This window comes from Perna viridis, chromosome 1 (assembly GCF_037379345.1).
Source record: "Perna viridis isolate PV_CMFRI_1.1 ecotype Kerala chromosome 1, ASM3737934v1, whole genome shotgun sequence".
NCBI lineage: Eukaryota > Metazoa > Mollusca > Bivalvia > Mytilida > Mytilidae > Perna > Perna viridis.
This window is the reverse complement of record NC_142445.1, coordinates 33,106,288-33,119,319: the sequence shown is the minus strand read 5'-3', so window position 1 is coordinate 33,119,319 and position 13,032 is coordinate 33,106,288. Positions and strand designations below refer to the sequence as shown.

Below are 13,032 nucleotides of genomic sequence, written 5' to 3'. Positions count from 1 at the left end.
TACTTGACGTCTCTACGAGAATTTCATAGGACAGTAGGACCCAATGAACAATGTATTAGTGTAGGAGATGTTGTTCAGATTCATGATGAACTGTGACGGACCAACTGAAAAATTGGGATCATAACTGAACTTGTGAGCTGAAATGAGGGATATGTGAGATCAGCAGAAGTTCTGAAAATTTGTTGATTAAAATGTAGGGTTGAAATTCACGATTGATGTATTAATGCGTCTTGCCTATAACCCGTCGACAACCAGTGACTGATCTGATCATAGTTTAGTTATGTAAAATCACAGATGATCTGTTAAAAATAAAACAAATGTAAAAAAAAGTATAAATTGATGTTAAAATTTATTGCATTATATAAATATATGTAAAATTGACAAAGAAAACAACGGAAATCGTAAAAAATATTGACGCTCTATGGTCACGTGATAAGATCACTGGTTCAATGGATTGGTTTGGTTTGATGGATCGTTGACTGATCAGTGATCAATGACTGATTGCAATTTTTCTGCACAGATCGGTTCAGGTACTGTATATAGTTAACTATCATTCTTGAGAAAACCAGGCAATATAGAAAAATATTCATTTCTGCAGTATTCGCTAACACAAAAAAAAAAAAACATATTTTAAAAGTATATGTGTTTTAAAGGATGAAAATGCATGACCTATTGTCTTCTGTTTATTTGCTATAATTTAAAAAGGGGGAATTGAAATGCATAAAATTGAGGGGAAAATATTAAGCCAAAATCACAAAATGAAACCACAAAATTTTAGGTTTGTGTTTGTTTCTTCCCCAAACAACCAATAAAATGTGAATAGGAATGATAAAAATCTAGTTTGAGTTAAATTTATTTGAAACAGTAATTGACATGTTGCTATGGCAACACCGCAAAATGACATCATATCAGCTATGGTTCAATTAGCATTAACTTTACCCTGTATAAAAGCATAAAAGGAGGCATTATTTTTTTAGAAATCATGTGATAAGGGTAAAACAACTTTTCCTCTCTATGTGTGACAATTTGCATATTTGGGTTTTCCTAATTTAGAAATTCATTCTCCTTCAAGAGTTAAATTTAGAAATTCATTCTCCTTCAAGAGTTATCTCCCTTAAATTGTAATTAAAAATTAGTTGTATTTTAGTTCAGACATAAATATGTGATACATTCATAAAGTAATAACCTTTGACTGCGTTGATTTTCATCAGGTCTATCTTAGAAGTGCAGTTAAAATGTTGGAATCTCCCACATGACATACCATATATCTGAGGTTAATAAGTATCCACATGTTGCTAAAACAGAACAGCTCAAAATTGAACTTAGATTATAATCATATTTTGCAAAGTGCAGCTTGATACCATAACAGAGGTTGAACCCTGAACATTTGAGGCAAGTATGGACTAGATACAGATACATTATACATTATAGCTAGATACAGTTCTGAATTTTGATAGCCATTTGACATTTGACACAGGAAAAGAATTTGACCAAATTCAAAGTGGTCAGTTTAATTTCTAAATAGTTCCTGTCACAAAATATATCCAAACTTTCCTTTGAGGGGTATGTTACATTGTGGTACAATTTTAAAGAGATCCTTGTCCTTTTACAAAAGTTACTTTCAAAAGTCATGATCCCACACCCCCAAAAAAAAAATCAATCCCAGTCTTCTTATGGTTTTATGACAACTTGAATAATATCAAAAGATCTATTCATCAATACTGAGATGCCAACCCTTGCTGATGACAAATAGGAGTAAGACCTTTCAAAGCAAGATCTCTTTACGTCTGGGGTAAATAAAACAAAATCCTGTATACTGACCAGAAGACGTCAACACAGATACCATTATATGACTTTCAACATTTTGTGGTCATATAAGAAAAATTACTAACTTTTTGTCCAGATTTCCCTTTGAATTCTGGTCTGATCTTGAATTCATCTCTTGCATCATCATCATATTCTTCTGAGCTGTCAAATAATGATGTCTAAAAAACAAAGATTAATCAAACTGTAATGAATAAATATAAATAAATAATTCACTTATCTGATCCTACAATAGGAATTGTATTTTCATACGCAATATATGAATATGGCCTTAAAATAACCCTTTTCAATGTAAAATTCCATAGGAATTTTGAAATGCTTATTTTGTGATTTTCACAAATTAGATTTTTGAAGACTTTCTTCTGTAAATATATAGGGCAAAATTAAATAGCGCTAGGTGTTACAATGTACATTGGTTTGAGATTAACAAGATTATGGACAAGAACCAACAAAAATGTAGAACAGTAGGTACATTCTATTTAAATGTCGGCTTGTCAATGAAATGTACACTTTCTAACCATATAGTTATATGGCAACTGGGTTATCTATGCTACCATTGCATGTGTTTTTGGACGCCAGGCTGCTCCTTAAAACAGTATTGACAGGTGACCGGTAACAGTGTAAACAGGTCAGAGAATTTTTTGTCAGCTGAAAATTTGACGATCATTTTAGTGCATTTTATTGAAATACTATATAAGTGGTATTTCGATTTTGCTATATTCATAGTTAACGTTGAAACACAAAAATTAAATCAAACAAAATATTTGCACAGATAAAATAGATTATTCATCTTTGTCTTATTCATTAAACTTTTTGTCTGCCATGAAAATTACAATATGCAAAAAACCCTCATCTATTTTTTAGAAACTTGAAATTTTCCACACAAGAAAAAAAATAAAAACACTTATAAGGTATGTATCACTTTTTTATGTTCACTATTTGATTTTGATTCCACAGATATCCTCATTTCTTGGTGTGCAAAATTGTATATTTCAAAATTTCTGGAATTGTTCATTATTTTGGTTTGAGAGGCAGAGTGTACACCACTTAACTAGTTTTTGTTTATATGTTTAAGGAAATCATTTTGGCCACAAAATCATTATCGATTTATTTTTAGTTGTGATATTGACAATAGGTTTCACCATTAAAGGAGACCAGTTAATGTGAAATGTAAAATTTTTTACATGACATTCAGTCTGGTAATTAAAGAAAGTTTACAAGACCAAAAAAATTTAAAGCTATTACTATAACATAATTCGTGTGTGAACAAACAGGTATGGCTTCTGAAGATTAAATGGAGAAATGATTTCAAAGTAATTTATTAAGATATGTCTCATTTCTTTCTGGAAATAAAAAAAATTTCCTCCCATTATTGTATGTCTCAGTTCTTTCTGGAATAAAGAATATCTATTCCCATTATTTTATGCTGTGAATTCGTCATTATCTTTGCCTGTAGGAATTAAATTGAGGGCTGCTAAATCTTCCGCCTCTGCAAAGCACCAGAATCTTCTAAAAAATAATTATAATTAAGAAATAAAATTCATAAATACAGTAAGAAAAAATGAATCTAGTGAATAAAAAAAAAATTAATAAATGAAGAATTTACTTTTATGTAATTCTTGTAACACAGGTCACCATTTCTAATCCAGCTGTCAATGAATAAGACGACTTTATTAACCCATACCATGCGGGAACAGTAAATATACGGTCATGGGTTGTTTTCCAATTTTTGGGTTCTGGCAATTTTATTTTTAGCTTTGGAAACCACAATTTGATTTCATATGCAAGCAGAGTGAATGTGCTTTACTTTAAAATGAGGCTATATTATATGGAGTTTTAGCAAAAATAGGGACTTGACAGCTGGACAAGAGGTCACAAGTTAAGAAGGCCACAAAAAAGTGTGATTTTTTTTTTGGTGAAGAACAACAGCAGAATGGATCTATAGTGCTTCATTTCACCTAGTTTCTATAAAATAATGATGTCTCTCACCATTCCCACAATGTCAACCCCATATACTAACCACTTATAATTTTAGGCCAATCTGAAACCAAAAATAGCAAAAATTCCTCATTTTTTCTCATGAGTGACCCCTCTGGGAACCCCCGACCTTCCACTTACGACTGTAATGAACAATTTTTGGCTTAAATTACCATCAGAGGGAAAAAGCTTTGGAATAATTGCACTTGGAACAGTCTTACCCATGGTGAGCACCACATCTGGTGAAAAATGACCAAATATCACCAATAATGACCATTTTCAGGCAACAGACCCATGTTCCCGTGCATGCCCACCAACTCTCCCACCACCCACCCCACCCCGTGATCACCTACCTTTAACATATATAAAACAATAGCATCAGCACCATGATGCAACTAATTTACATGTTTGCAAAATATCGAAATCTAGACATTTTTTTCCAACAATTCAGCATAGTGAATGTTAACAGCAAAAAAGAATTGTTTAAAGCTAATTTCATTGTGGTGTGCTGATTTATTTTAAAGTTTGACTACCTCTTTCATGAGTTCATTGTGCACTCTCTCTTAAGACAAAATGTTAAATAAGTTACCTCTTGATGGTTAAATAATGCCAGCTGTTGGTATCCATTCCACCTAAGTATTCCTCACTGAAGCGGCTAATCTAATTTTATCATAGTTATTATCACTTTTTACAGAAAAAATTCTATATAAGAGTTCATTTGTAATTGTATTTCTTTGTTTACAAACAAATCTTGTAACTTCTTCGATGATTCCAGTGACATCCGTATAATTTCCTGCAAAATCGAGTCAGGTGATTGTTGTTGTGGACGCCATGCCTTCCATTGAAAGTAGATGTTTTTTTAGGAAGAACTCCGATGGCCAATACATTGAGCTTTGTTTTAAAGCTTTTTTACGAGAACACAGTATAGAGGGACTGATTGTCAGAGATTTGTTTAACGGAAATCGAAAAAATAACATAATTTCTTATTCCACCGCCCCAAAAGACACCAGACATTCAGACCAGAATTATATCAAAATTTACTGCCTGTCGTTTTATCAGACTTGTCCGTCGGTATTTCGTTTTCACTGGAGACTCTATTATCCGAATTTGTTTTCAGTGCAAATATCGTTGGCTTTCTACAAGGAAGTGATTACTTCATAGATATCCACGCTTTTTATTGAGAAGCCATTTCTCAACTGATTTTCATGAAATAAAACAAATAGAATCAAACATATTTTGTGTTTATTTGGACATTATTGAACGCTGAATAGTTTACTTGTGAGAAGAACATGAAAGAATATTTATGCATCATTTTCCTATATAATTCAAGTAAAATTTTCTTTTTCAAGTCAAAACTTTCTTCAGTTTTCTGCGTGTGAGTAAAAAGAGACGGTTAGAACTTTGGAAGAATTTGAATTATATTTATTTCGTTGGTTTTCGCTTCATGGAAATATGTTGAGAAACAGCTTTCCGCTAATTTTTTGTTGATTTATAGTAAATATTTCATTGGTAATGAATTTTTTATTCTCAGTTGATTAGTTTTTACTGCTCACCACTACTAAAAGTAGACTTTGGTAAGATTTTAGCTAATCCCTACACAGGAATACAGAAGGTCAAGACATGTATACCTACAGTATGAGCTACATTGTAGCTCTCAAGATATCAGAACATCATAGCTACAAATCTTTTAAAAACTCATTATGTTTTATATGTACCGACTTTACTTCTGAACTTTGAACTTTGTTGTGTAACGCAACAGTTCATCAATCAGCTAAGAACTGCAAATTTCATGCTAAGTTGTCATATGCTATATTTAAAATTGGGTTACTTTGTAACCGTGACGACCCGCATGTTTCTCAATCAAAACAATTGGGAGACAAGGTATTGCTAAGCTATATTGCAGAGTTTGAAGCTAACTGATCATTTCATCTTTCAATGTAAACTTCCCACTTCCATACAAGTAAAAAAACATACGTAAAACACATATACGCGTATAGTATATAAACAATTATTTCAATCGTATACAATTTACAGTACAGGACTGAAGTTATGAGTGCAAGTAGTCCCTAACAATATTAGTGACTTAAAAACATTATTTTTGACCTTCTAATAACTAAAATTTAGCTAAACACTACAAATTTGACATTTCCGTTTTTTTTTTTTTTTTTTTTTTTTTTTTTTTGGGGGGGGGGGGGGTGTAATGATTCTAACCAGGGGTCTTCACACTACCCAGAACCTAGGAGTTTTCCGTTAGGTATATTCAACATTTTGTTTTTACTTTCTACAAGTAATAATCAAAGTGCTGCTAGCACTGAAGGTTTATGTTTCTTGTGAAATTGTAGCATAAACAGGATTTAAAAAATTACATGATGTTAAATAAAACTGTGATCATATATGTGCATAAGAACTTTTTTTTCCTAATATGTATTAACTGAATGTCTATCCATACTACTGACCCAACCTCGCACACATTTACAAATTTTGTTCCATTTCACCTGTTTCCTAAATGTTTAAATCTGTCCAACAGTTAATGGGCATTTACATTCACAAACTTTATTAACAGAGTATTTACCCTACACTAAATTATACTCAAATATAACAAATTTCAGCTTATGAAAATAATTTCCTTATTGAACAGAAGATTTTCAAAAACTAGACACTTTTATCGATTTGGAATTACCTGCCAATTTTACTTGGTTAAAATCACTGCTCTTGACTTATTGTTTACTAATGATAAACTATAAATGATAGGATGGAGAATTTGGCTGACAAGTGTGTTAAATGGAACATTCTTAACACATTTTACACTTCTTGACACATTACTGCAAGAACTAAATTTCCTAAATGCAAATTAATTACTAAATATTTTTCAAAGCCAAAAAGGAGTCCCTCAAATCGTCAGTTGATATGATGACTAAATCTTAATTATATTAGCAGAAATAATACATTATTATTAGGCTGAATAAAAGCAAGAGGCATACATGTATTCACTAGTTATAAAAGAGGTATTGAATGATAACAAGAGGCTCCCAGGAGCCTGAAACACTCACCCGGTTAAAGTTACTCTTTCAAGGACAATAAATTAACAAGTTGTCCAACAATTTTGACTCAAAAAGACTTTGGTAGGACAATCATAAGGATCATTTCAGTAATAGAAAGTTTCTTTCTATCTATTATAGTTTTCAAGATATTGGCTGAAAACTGCAACAAAAAAAAGTCATTTATCATCTTTCAAGGGCAATAACTCTTACAAAGAGTCACCTGAAAACTTTTATCCCTGAAGACTTGAAGGCCCTATAATAAGGGTCATTTCAGCTATAGAAATAATTTAGCTAAACCTAACGGTTTTGGAGATATATGCAAAAAACCACAGTCTGACCTCTATGTTCTTTTTTAGTAACAGCGGTCATGTTTTTTCGACAGATCAAAAATCCCCAAATCAGTTCTATGCAGGATACCCCAAGGAACATTTATATCAAGTTTGGTTTCAATTGGTCAAGTAGTGACAGAGAAGAAGATTTTTGAAAGAGATAACATTAAAAATAGCCAAAAAAAGTTGAAAAAGGGCATTAACTCCAAAATGGCTAAACAGATTAAAAGGAAAATTTGACCACAGATAGATCTTATCATGCTGAAAACTTTTACCTCATATCAGAATTTGGCTGAACACTTCTACCTCATATCAGAATTTGGCTGAACATTCCTACCTCATATCAGAATTTGGCTAAACATAACGGCTTTGAAGATATATGCGAAAAACTACTGTCTGACCCTTATGTTCTATTTTTAGTAACAGCAGCCATGTTTTTCGATGGATCAAATATCCCACTACAATTTTATGCAAGATACCCCAAGGAACATTCATACTAAGTTTGGTTACAACTGGTAAAGTAGTGTCAGAGAAGAAGAGTTTTGAAAAATTGTTAACAACAATGACAACGGACGCCAAGTGATAGCAATAGCTCACATGGCCAGGTGAGCTAAAAAAGGAATTACATTTGGACTATATTTTTATGTAGTGTTTGGAAATAGTAGGGACATAAGGTATTTTTATTCTGAAGGATCAAAAACCCCAAAATAATAAATACTTTCAACAGACCTGTCTATCAATTTGACTATACTTCTTTCTCTTAACATCTTTCTCATATTCATTTCTGCTTGGAACCTTGTCATTATCATCATCATCATCATTATCAATAACTACAGAATCTTCACTTTGGCTACTATCACTGTCACTATTGAAAACAATCTTTTTGTTGAACTGGGGTTTAGAATCCTGTAAATTTTAAAAATAGATCATAGATGATTAGTAGTTCTATGGTCCTTATTTTCTACATAGTCTATGCATGTGTATTATTGTTTTTTTTTCTTTTTCCACAACTGTAAATGAAATTCCAAAAAGTGCACAACACATCATAATTTTATTTAATATATTTTTGTTCCTACAGCTTTTGTGTCCAAAAAGCTGAGTTTTATTAGTAAAATCTTTGAATATTATACCCTATCATGAACAGGATAATATTTACTTCTTACCAATTTGAAAATATGGCTTAGGCCACAGTTTTTGAATTTATTGGTTTACAGATTTCTGACTGGAAGAAATCGGTCAGTCAGAAAAAAATAAAAAATAAAATGGGAACCAGAAATGCATATCTACTTTTTATATTTTAAATAAAAACATTTTTTTAATTGTAAAAGATTCCGTTATCTAACCTAACATAGTTTAAAAGTGGGATTCCAGTCTACTGTATATACCTTCACATCATTTATAAACACAAATTATCAATCCAATTTTTGAAGTGTCCAATAAATTCGATGTGCAATACTTAAACAATGTTAATGTCCTCAATTTTTTTTGTATCTATAGCCTTCCTCACAGTATGATATAGTTAACAGCTTAAAACAAAGATGGTAAAAAGTGAAGTTAAAATCAGAGTGGAAATTCAAGTTTTAAAACAGGGTTGGTCAAAAACATGTACTGTTTAATTTATCACTGAGCATTGTTTTGGTGTAAACAAGTTGTGTAACAGAAGAGCTTAGTGGAAAGTCAATATAAAACAAACCTACAAAGTACAGGAAGAAGACAGGGACAGGAAATTGAGTACCGGTATACAGACGGATATCATGAAAATGAAAACAATTTTTTTTCCATTTAACAATTACACTGAGAAACTACTTAACCTTTTTAAAAACTTTAAAAAAAATTAAATTGACTTATGGTTTTTAAATCTAAAGAATACATTTTGTCATTAATAAGAAGAAAATGAAACTTATCTTTTTTTCACTATGATTCCCCTTTAAAATTATACTGTGATTTAAAAATTGTTTAAATTGTTAAAATTTCAATAATAATGGAGGGTGAAATGGTCTTCAGAAAAAAAGAAGACAACAAATCATGTTTTACCTGAATTTTCTCAATTGTTTTATAAGCTTACATATTTCTACACAAAACAACATAGCTTTGATTTTCCTGCCAATTATTTCCCCTTAATTTATCTACTTCCTGTTAGGAATAAAAACAAACCCACAAGGTTTTTAAACTCATAAATCATTTACAGGAACTATTTATATTCTTTTCAATTAAAGGTATTTTGATTTTACCATCTTTAGCCAGTGTTAACTTGTTTCCCAAACTACTAAAACCCTTTAACAATATTGACATGTAAAGTGGTGAAATTTATGCTGGCATTTTCATTCAATCTTCCCACTAACTTTACTTTGTCATGTTGTTGAATGAACAAAAGTAGAAGCAGGCGTTGTCCATAGCTTTATTTTGAAAAGTAGATGTTCCAATTTTGCACTTGCTATTTTTTGTAGTAGGTGGCAGTAAAAATAAGAATTGGAAAACTGAAATTCCAATTTTATATTTTTTTCCTAGCTGGTAAAATCAGGTCAGCGGATCCGTAGACCAACAAATTAAAAAAACTGTGGACTTATCATGCAATATTTTGCAAAAAAGGTAAAATAAAGGTAAACCCTCTCCTGGTGAAAATCCAGTGTATGGAGTTCACATCCTTCAAATGTTAATTAGTAGCAGGCTTTGTAATTTAGGATGCTTGATTTTTTTTTTAGGTAAACATAAGCACAAGTAATCATATAAAGTTTGTATCAAAAACAATCCAGAACATAAGTCAATTTAATTAAGAAATTATGAGGATGACATAATACTACTTATTGTAATCACTTATTGTTGTATCATGATTATAATAATAATAATAATAATAATAATAATAAAAGGATAATTAATTGGAAGGAGTGAATAACCAAAATATTATCGTGAGTGCCGAAGAACGCTTAGATTTAACGAGTGTGCAAAACTTGTTCCGTGCATGAGTTAAACCTTACTGCGTTCTTGGCATGAGTGATCATTTTTTGGTTATTCACGATAACCAATTGATTATCCTATTTATTATATAGATTTCCTTGATCATTCGTTGCTATTTGCAACATAAATTTCAAATTTTGTGAACCGCAGATTGATTTCAAAGTTGTGACATTTTGGCGGGAGAAAGTCCGAGGGTGAAATTAACAAAGTTATTTCACAGTGTGAATTATCGAAATTTGTTTCACTCGGAACATTCAATAAAACATTGCTATCTATTTATTAATAATGCTTTATTTCAAGAGGGTAACACAGTTAGTTTACAAGTAATCTTCCCTGAGGTCCTCACACAAAAACAAAAATATAAAATTAATTTCAATGCCACAAAATGAGTACTAGTAAATATACATAAATGCATGCCAACAATGTTACCATTTTACATTAAAGCACATGTAAATACAATTGAATTTTTCTTTTGCCTGTTGTCTCATTAGGAAGATTTTTAATTTCTGCTTAAAAAGACTTATTCCTTTTACACTTATTATTTCATTTGGGAGGGTATACCAGTGAGATGGGCCAGACTAAACAAAAGTATGTCTGAATAGTTCTGTCTTATGTTTAAGAACAAAAAGAGCACCGTTTATGGCACTTCTTGAATGGTATGGATTTACTTCAGAAACAAATTTTATTTTAGGCCAAAAATAAAATATTCTTTGTTTCCCCAATCCCAACCAACCTGAAAAAATTGCGACCCAAATAATTTTATTGCCAATTTTGTGTAGAAATTATTTTCGTAGTTGTTATTAAAATCCATGCTGTGATGCTCCTATAAAATGGAGGAGCCAAATACATAAGAAGGGGACGATGTTCTTTATAGCACATTTGTTATCAACATAGATGAAAACGCATTGATGATGCGACCAGGCTTTCTCGGGTCTTTAGGTATCAGTCTTGTATTACATATTCCTGAGCGGGTGTACGTCGACACATGGCGGCTAAAAAATATAGTGCACTTCTTTTTTGTCTTTTTCTGTTTTTGTTTCTTGGCAAATGAATATCATTTATCATCACAAGTACAGGGTAAATATCAATCTATGACACAAAAAAAATTTTTTTTGAGAAAAAAACAGTATTTTCATGAAAAATAATGCTTCAGAAAAGGGGTCTATTTTATGAACTCAAAATAAAAGTGAAAGTAGAAAAAGTCTATTTTTAGTTTGACCTGTCCTGGTGTACTAAAGTTCGTGCCTTTTTTTTCTAAAATGGACCTACAAATTATTTTTGACTTTTCCTTAATTGAAAAACATGGTCAAGAGTTAGATTGAAACTCCTTGTCCATTTTTTTAAAAAATCATGAAAATTTAAGGTATACTATAGAAGCCTATGGGGCAAAGAATACAAGACTGAGACCTGATAATCACAGTTTCAGTGGAAAGTGAGATTTTTAGTAAGTGAGTTTCAATTATCCTAAAAGCTTTCAAACATCAATATATCATATTTTATACTAAATGGAACAACTTTAAATGGAATAAAGTGATGCAAGGCCTCATTTTTTACTTTTATGGCACATTTTTACTAAATTTGGAAATTAGCAATGTTTTTATAGATTAAAAGATGACCAATGGATTGCAATTGTTATTATTAAAAGTCTTCTCAGCACAACTACATAAGATATAAATAGGGTGACTTAAATTGCTGAATTATAAACAGTTTTGATTTTTTGACATTTTTAATACTTGGAGTAGAGACTTGAAAATGGTTGAATTGCACTTGTTACATATGACATATAAAAACTGAAATATTTTTTTGCATTTTCACTTTTATTCTACTTTAACTGCTCAAGAAGTGCTGTACTACAGTCATTTGATTAATTAAAAGTGAAAACTGACCAATAAAACATTTTTTATCTCACAAATGACTATTTCTAATGGTACTACCACTCAAATTCTAATGCGGCTTATAAAAAATTGGTGGTAATGACATATAAAAAATGAATTTTCTTCAATAGTGTGTGAAGTAAGTAGAAACTTTGACGTTTTCTGTGTATGTTATCTACTGTTCTTCCAAAATATCCATCTGTGTTTGTGAGATACTTCTCCTTTTGTAATTACTGAGTACATTTATACATGCCTAGGGTACCAAACTTGACTGAAAATCAGCATTTTTGGGAACTAAGATGTCTTTTTCATTAAAATAATGATAAATATACAACATTTTGACTCTATTTTACCTTTATGTAAACAAGAACTTCAACTTTGTGCAATTGGCTGTGTCAGTAAGCAGATTTTAAATGATCAAGAGGCTCCCTTGTGTTAAGGCTAAAAAAAGGGGGTCCTGACTTGACTTTTTGTGAATATGACCAAAAAAATTGAGATTTTGAAACAATTTGGTATTCATAGAATAGTTAATGCACTTGTCTTATCAATGCAGACCACTTTTAATGTTTAAATAGGTAACTAAATTATTTTTTATCAAAACTTGTCTTTTTTTTGCCACATTTTAGATATCTGACTTAATACTGTTAAAGGGTACCTATATGAAAATTGGAATAAAAATTCATAGGAAAGCAGGAGGACAGAGACATTTTGTCTTTAAGTTGGAAATTGAACACAGTTATAGAAAAACAACATTTAAAGATATCTAAAAGTCTTTATTAGTAACAGGTATCAGTCTTGTATTACATATTCCTGAGCGGGTGTACGTCAAAACATGGTGGCTAAAAAATATAGTGCACTTCTTTTTTGCCTTTTCCTGTTTTTGTTTCTTGGCAAACGAATATCATTTTTCATCACAAGTACAAGGTAAATATCAATCTATGACACAAAAAAATTGTTTTTTGAGAAAAAAACAGTATTTTCATGAAAAATAATGCTTCAGAAAAGGGGTCTATTTTATGAACTCAAAATAAA

At 31.0% G+C, this 13,032-nt stretch overlaps 1 protein-coding gene across 4 annotated transcripts in view; it reads right to left on the bottom strand.

The window, feature by feature from the left end:
• Positions 1-13,032, bottom strand: part of LOC148628437 (nucleolar protein 8-like) — a 135,227-nt gene that overhangs the window by 56,819 nt on the left and 65,376 nt on the right. For all 4 annotated transcript variants that reach the window (XR_015923504.1, XM_088587545.1, XM_088587535.1 and 1 more), the window contains 2 exons: positions 7,901-8,077; positions 1,893-1,985 (listed from right to left, as the gene is read on the bottom strand). Coding sequence is in view for 3 of the 4 variants with exons in the window: in XM_088587545.1 (XP_088443671.1) it covers positions 1,893-1,985; positions 7,901-8,077 (270 nt within the window). In the remaining variant the exon portion in view is untranslated. The remainder of the gene's footprint in view (positions 1-1,892; positions 1,986-7,900; positions 8,078-13,032) is intronic.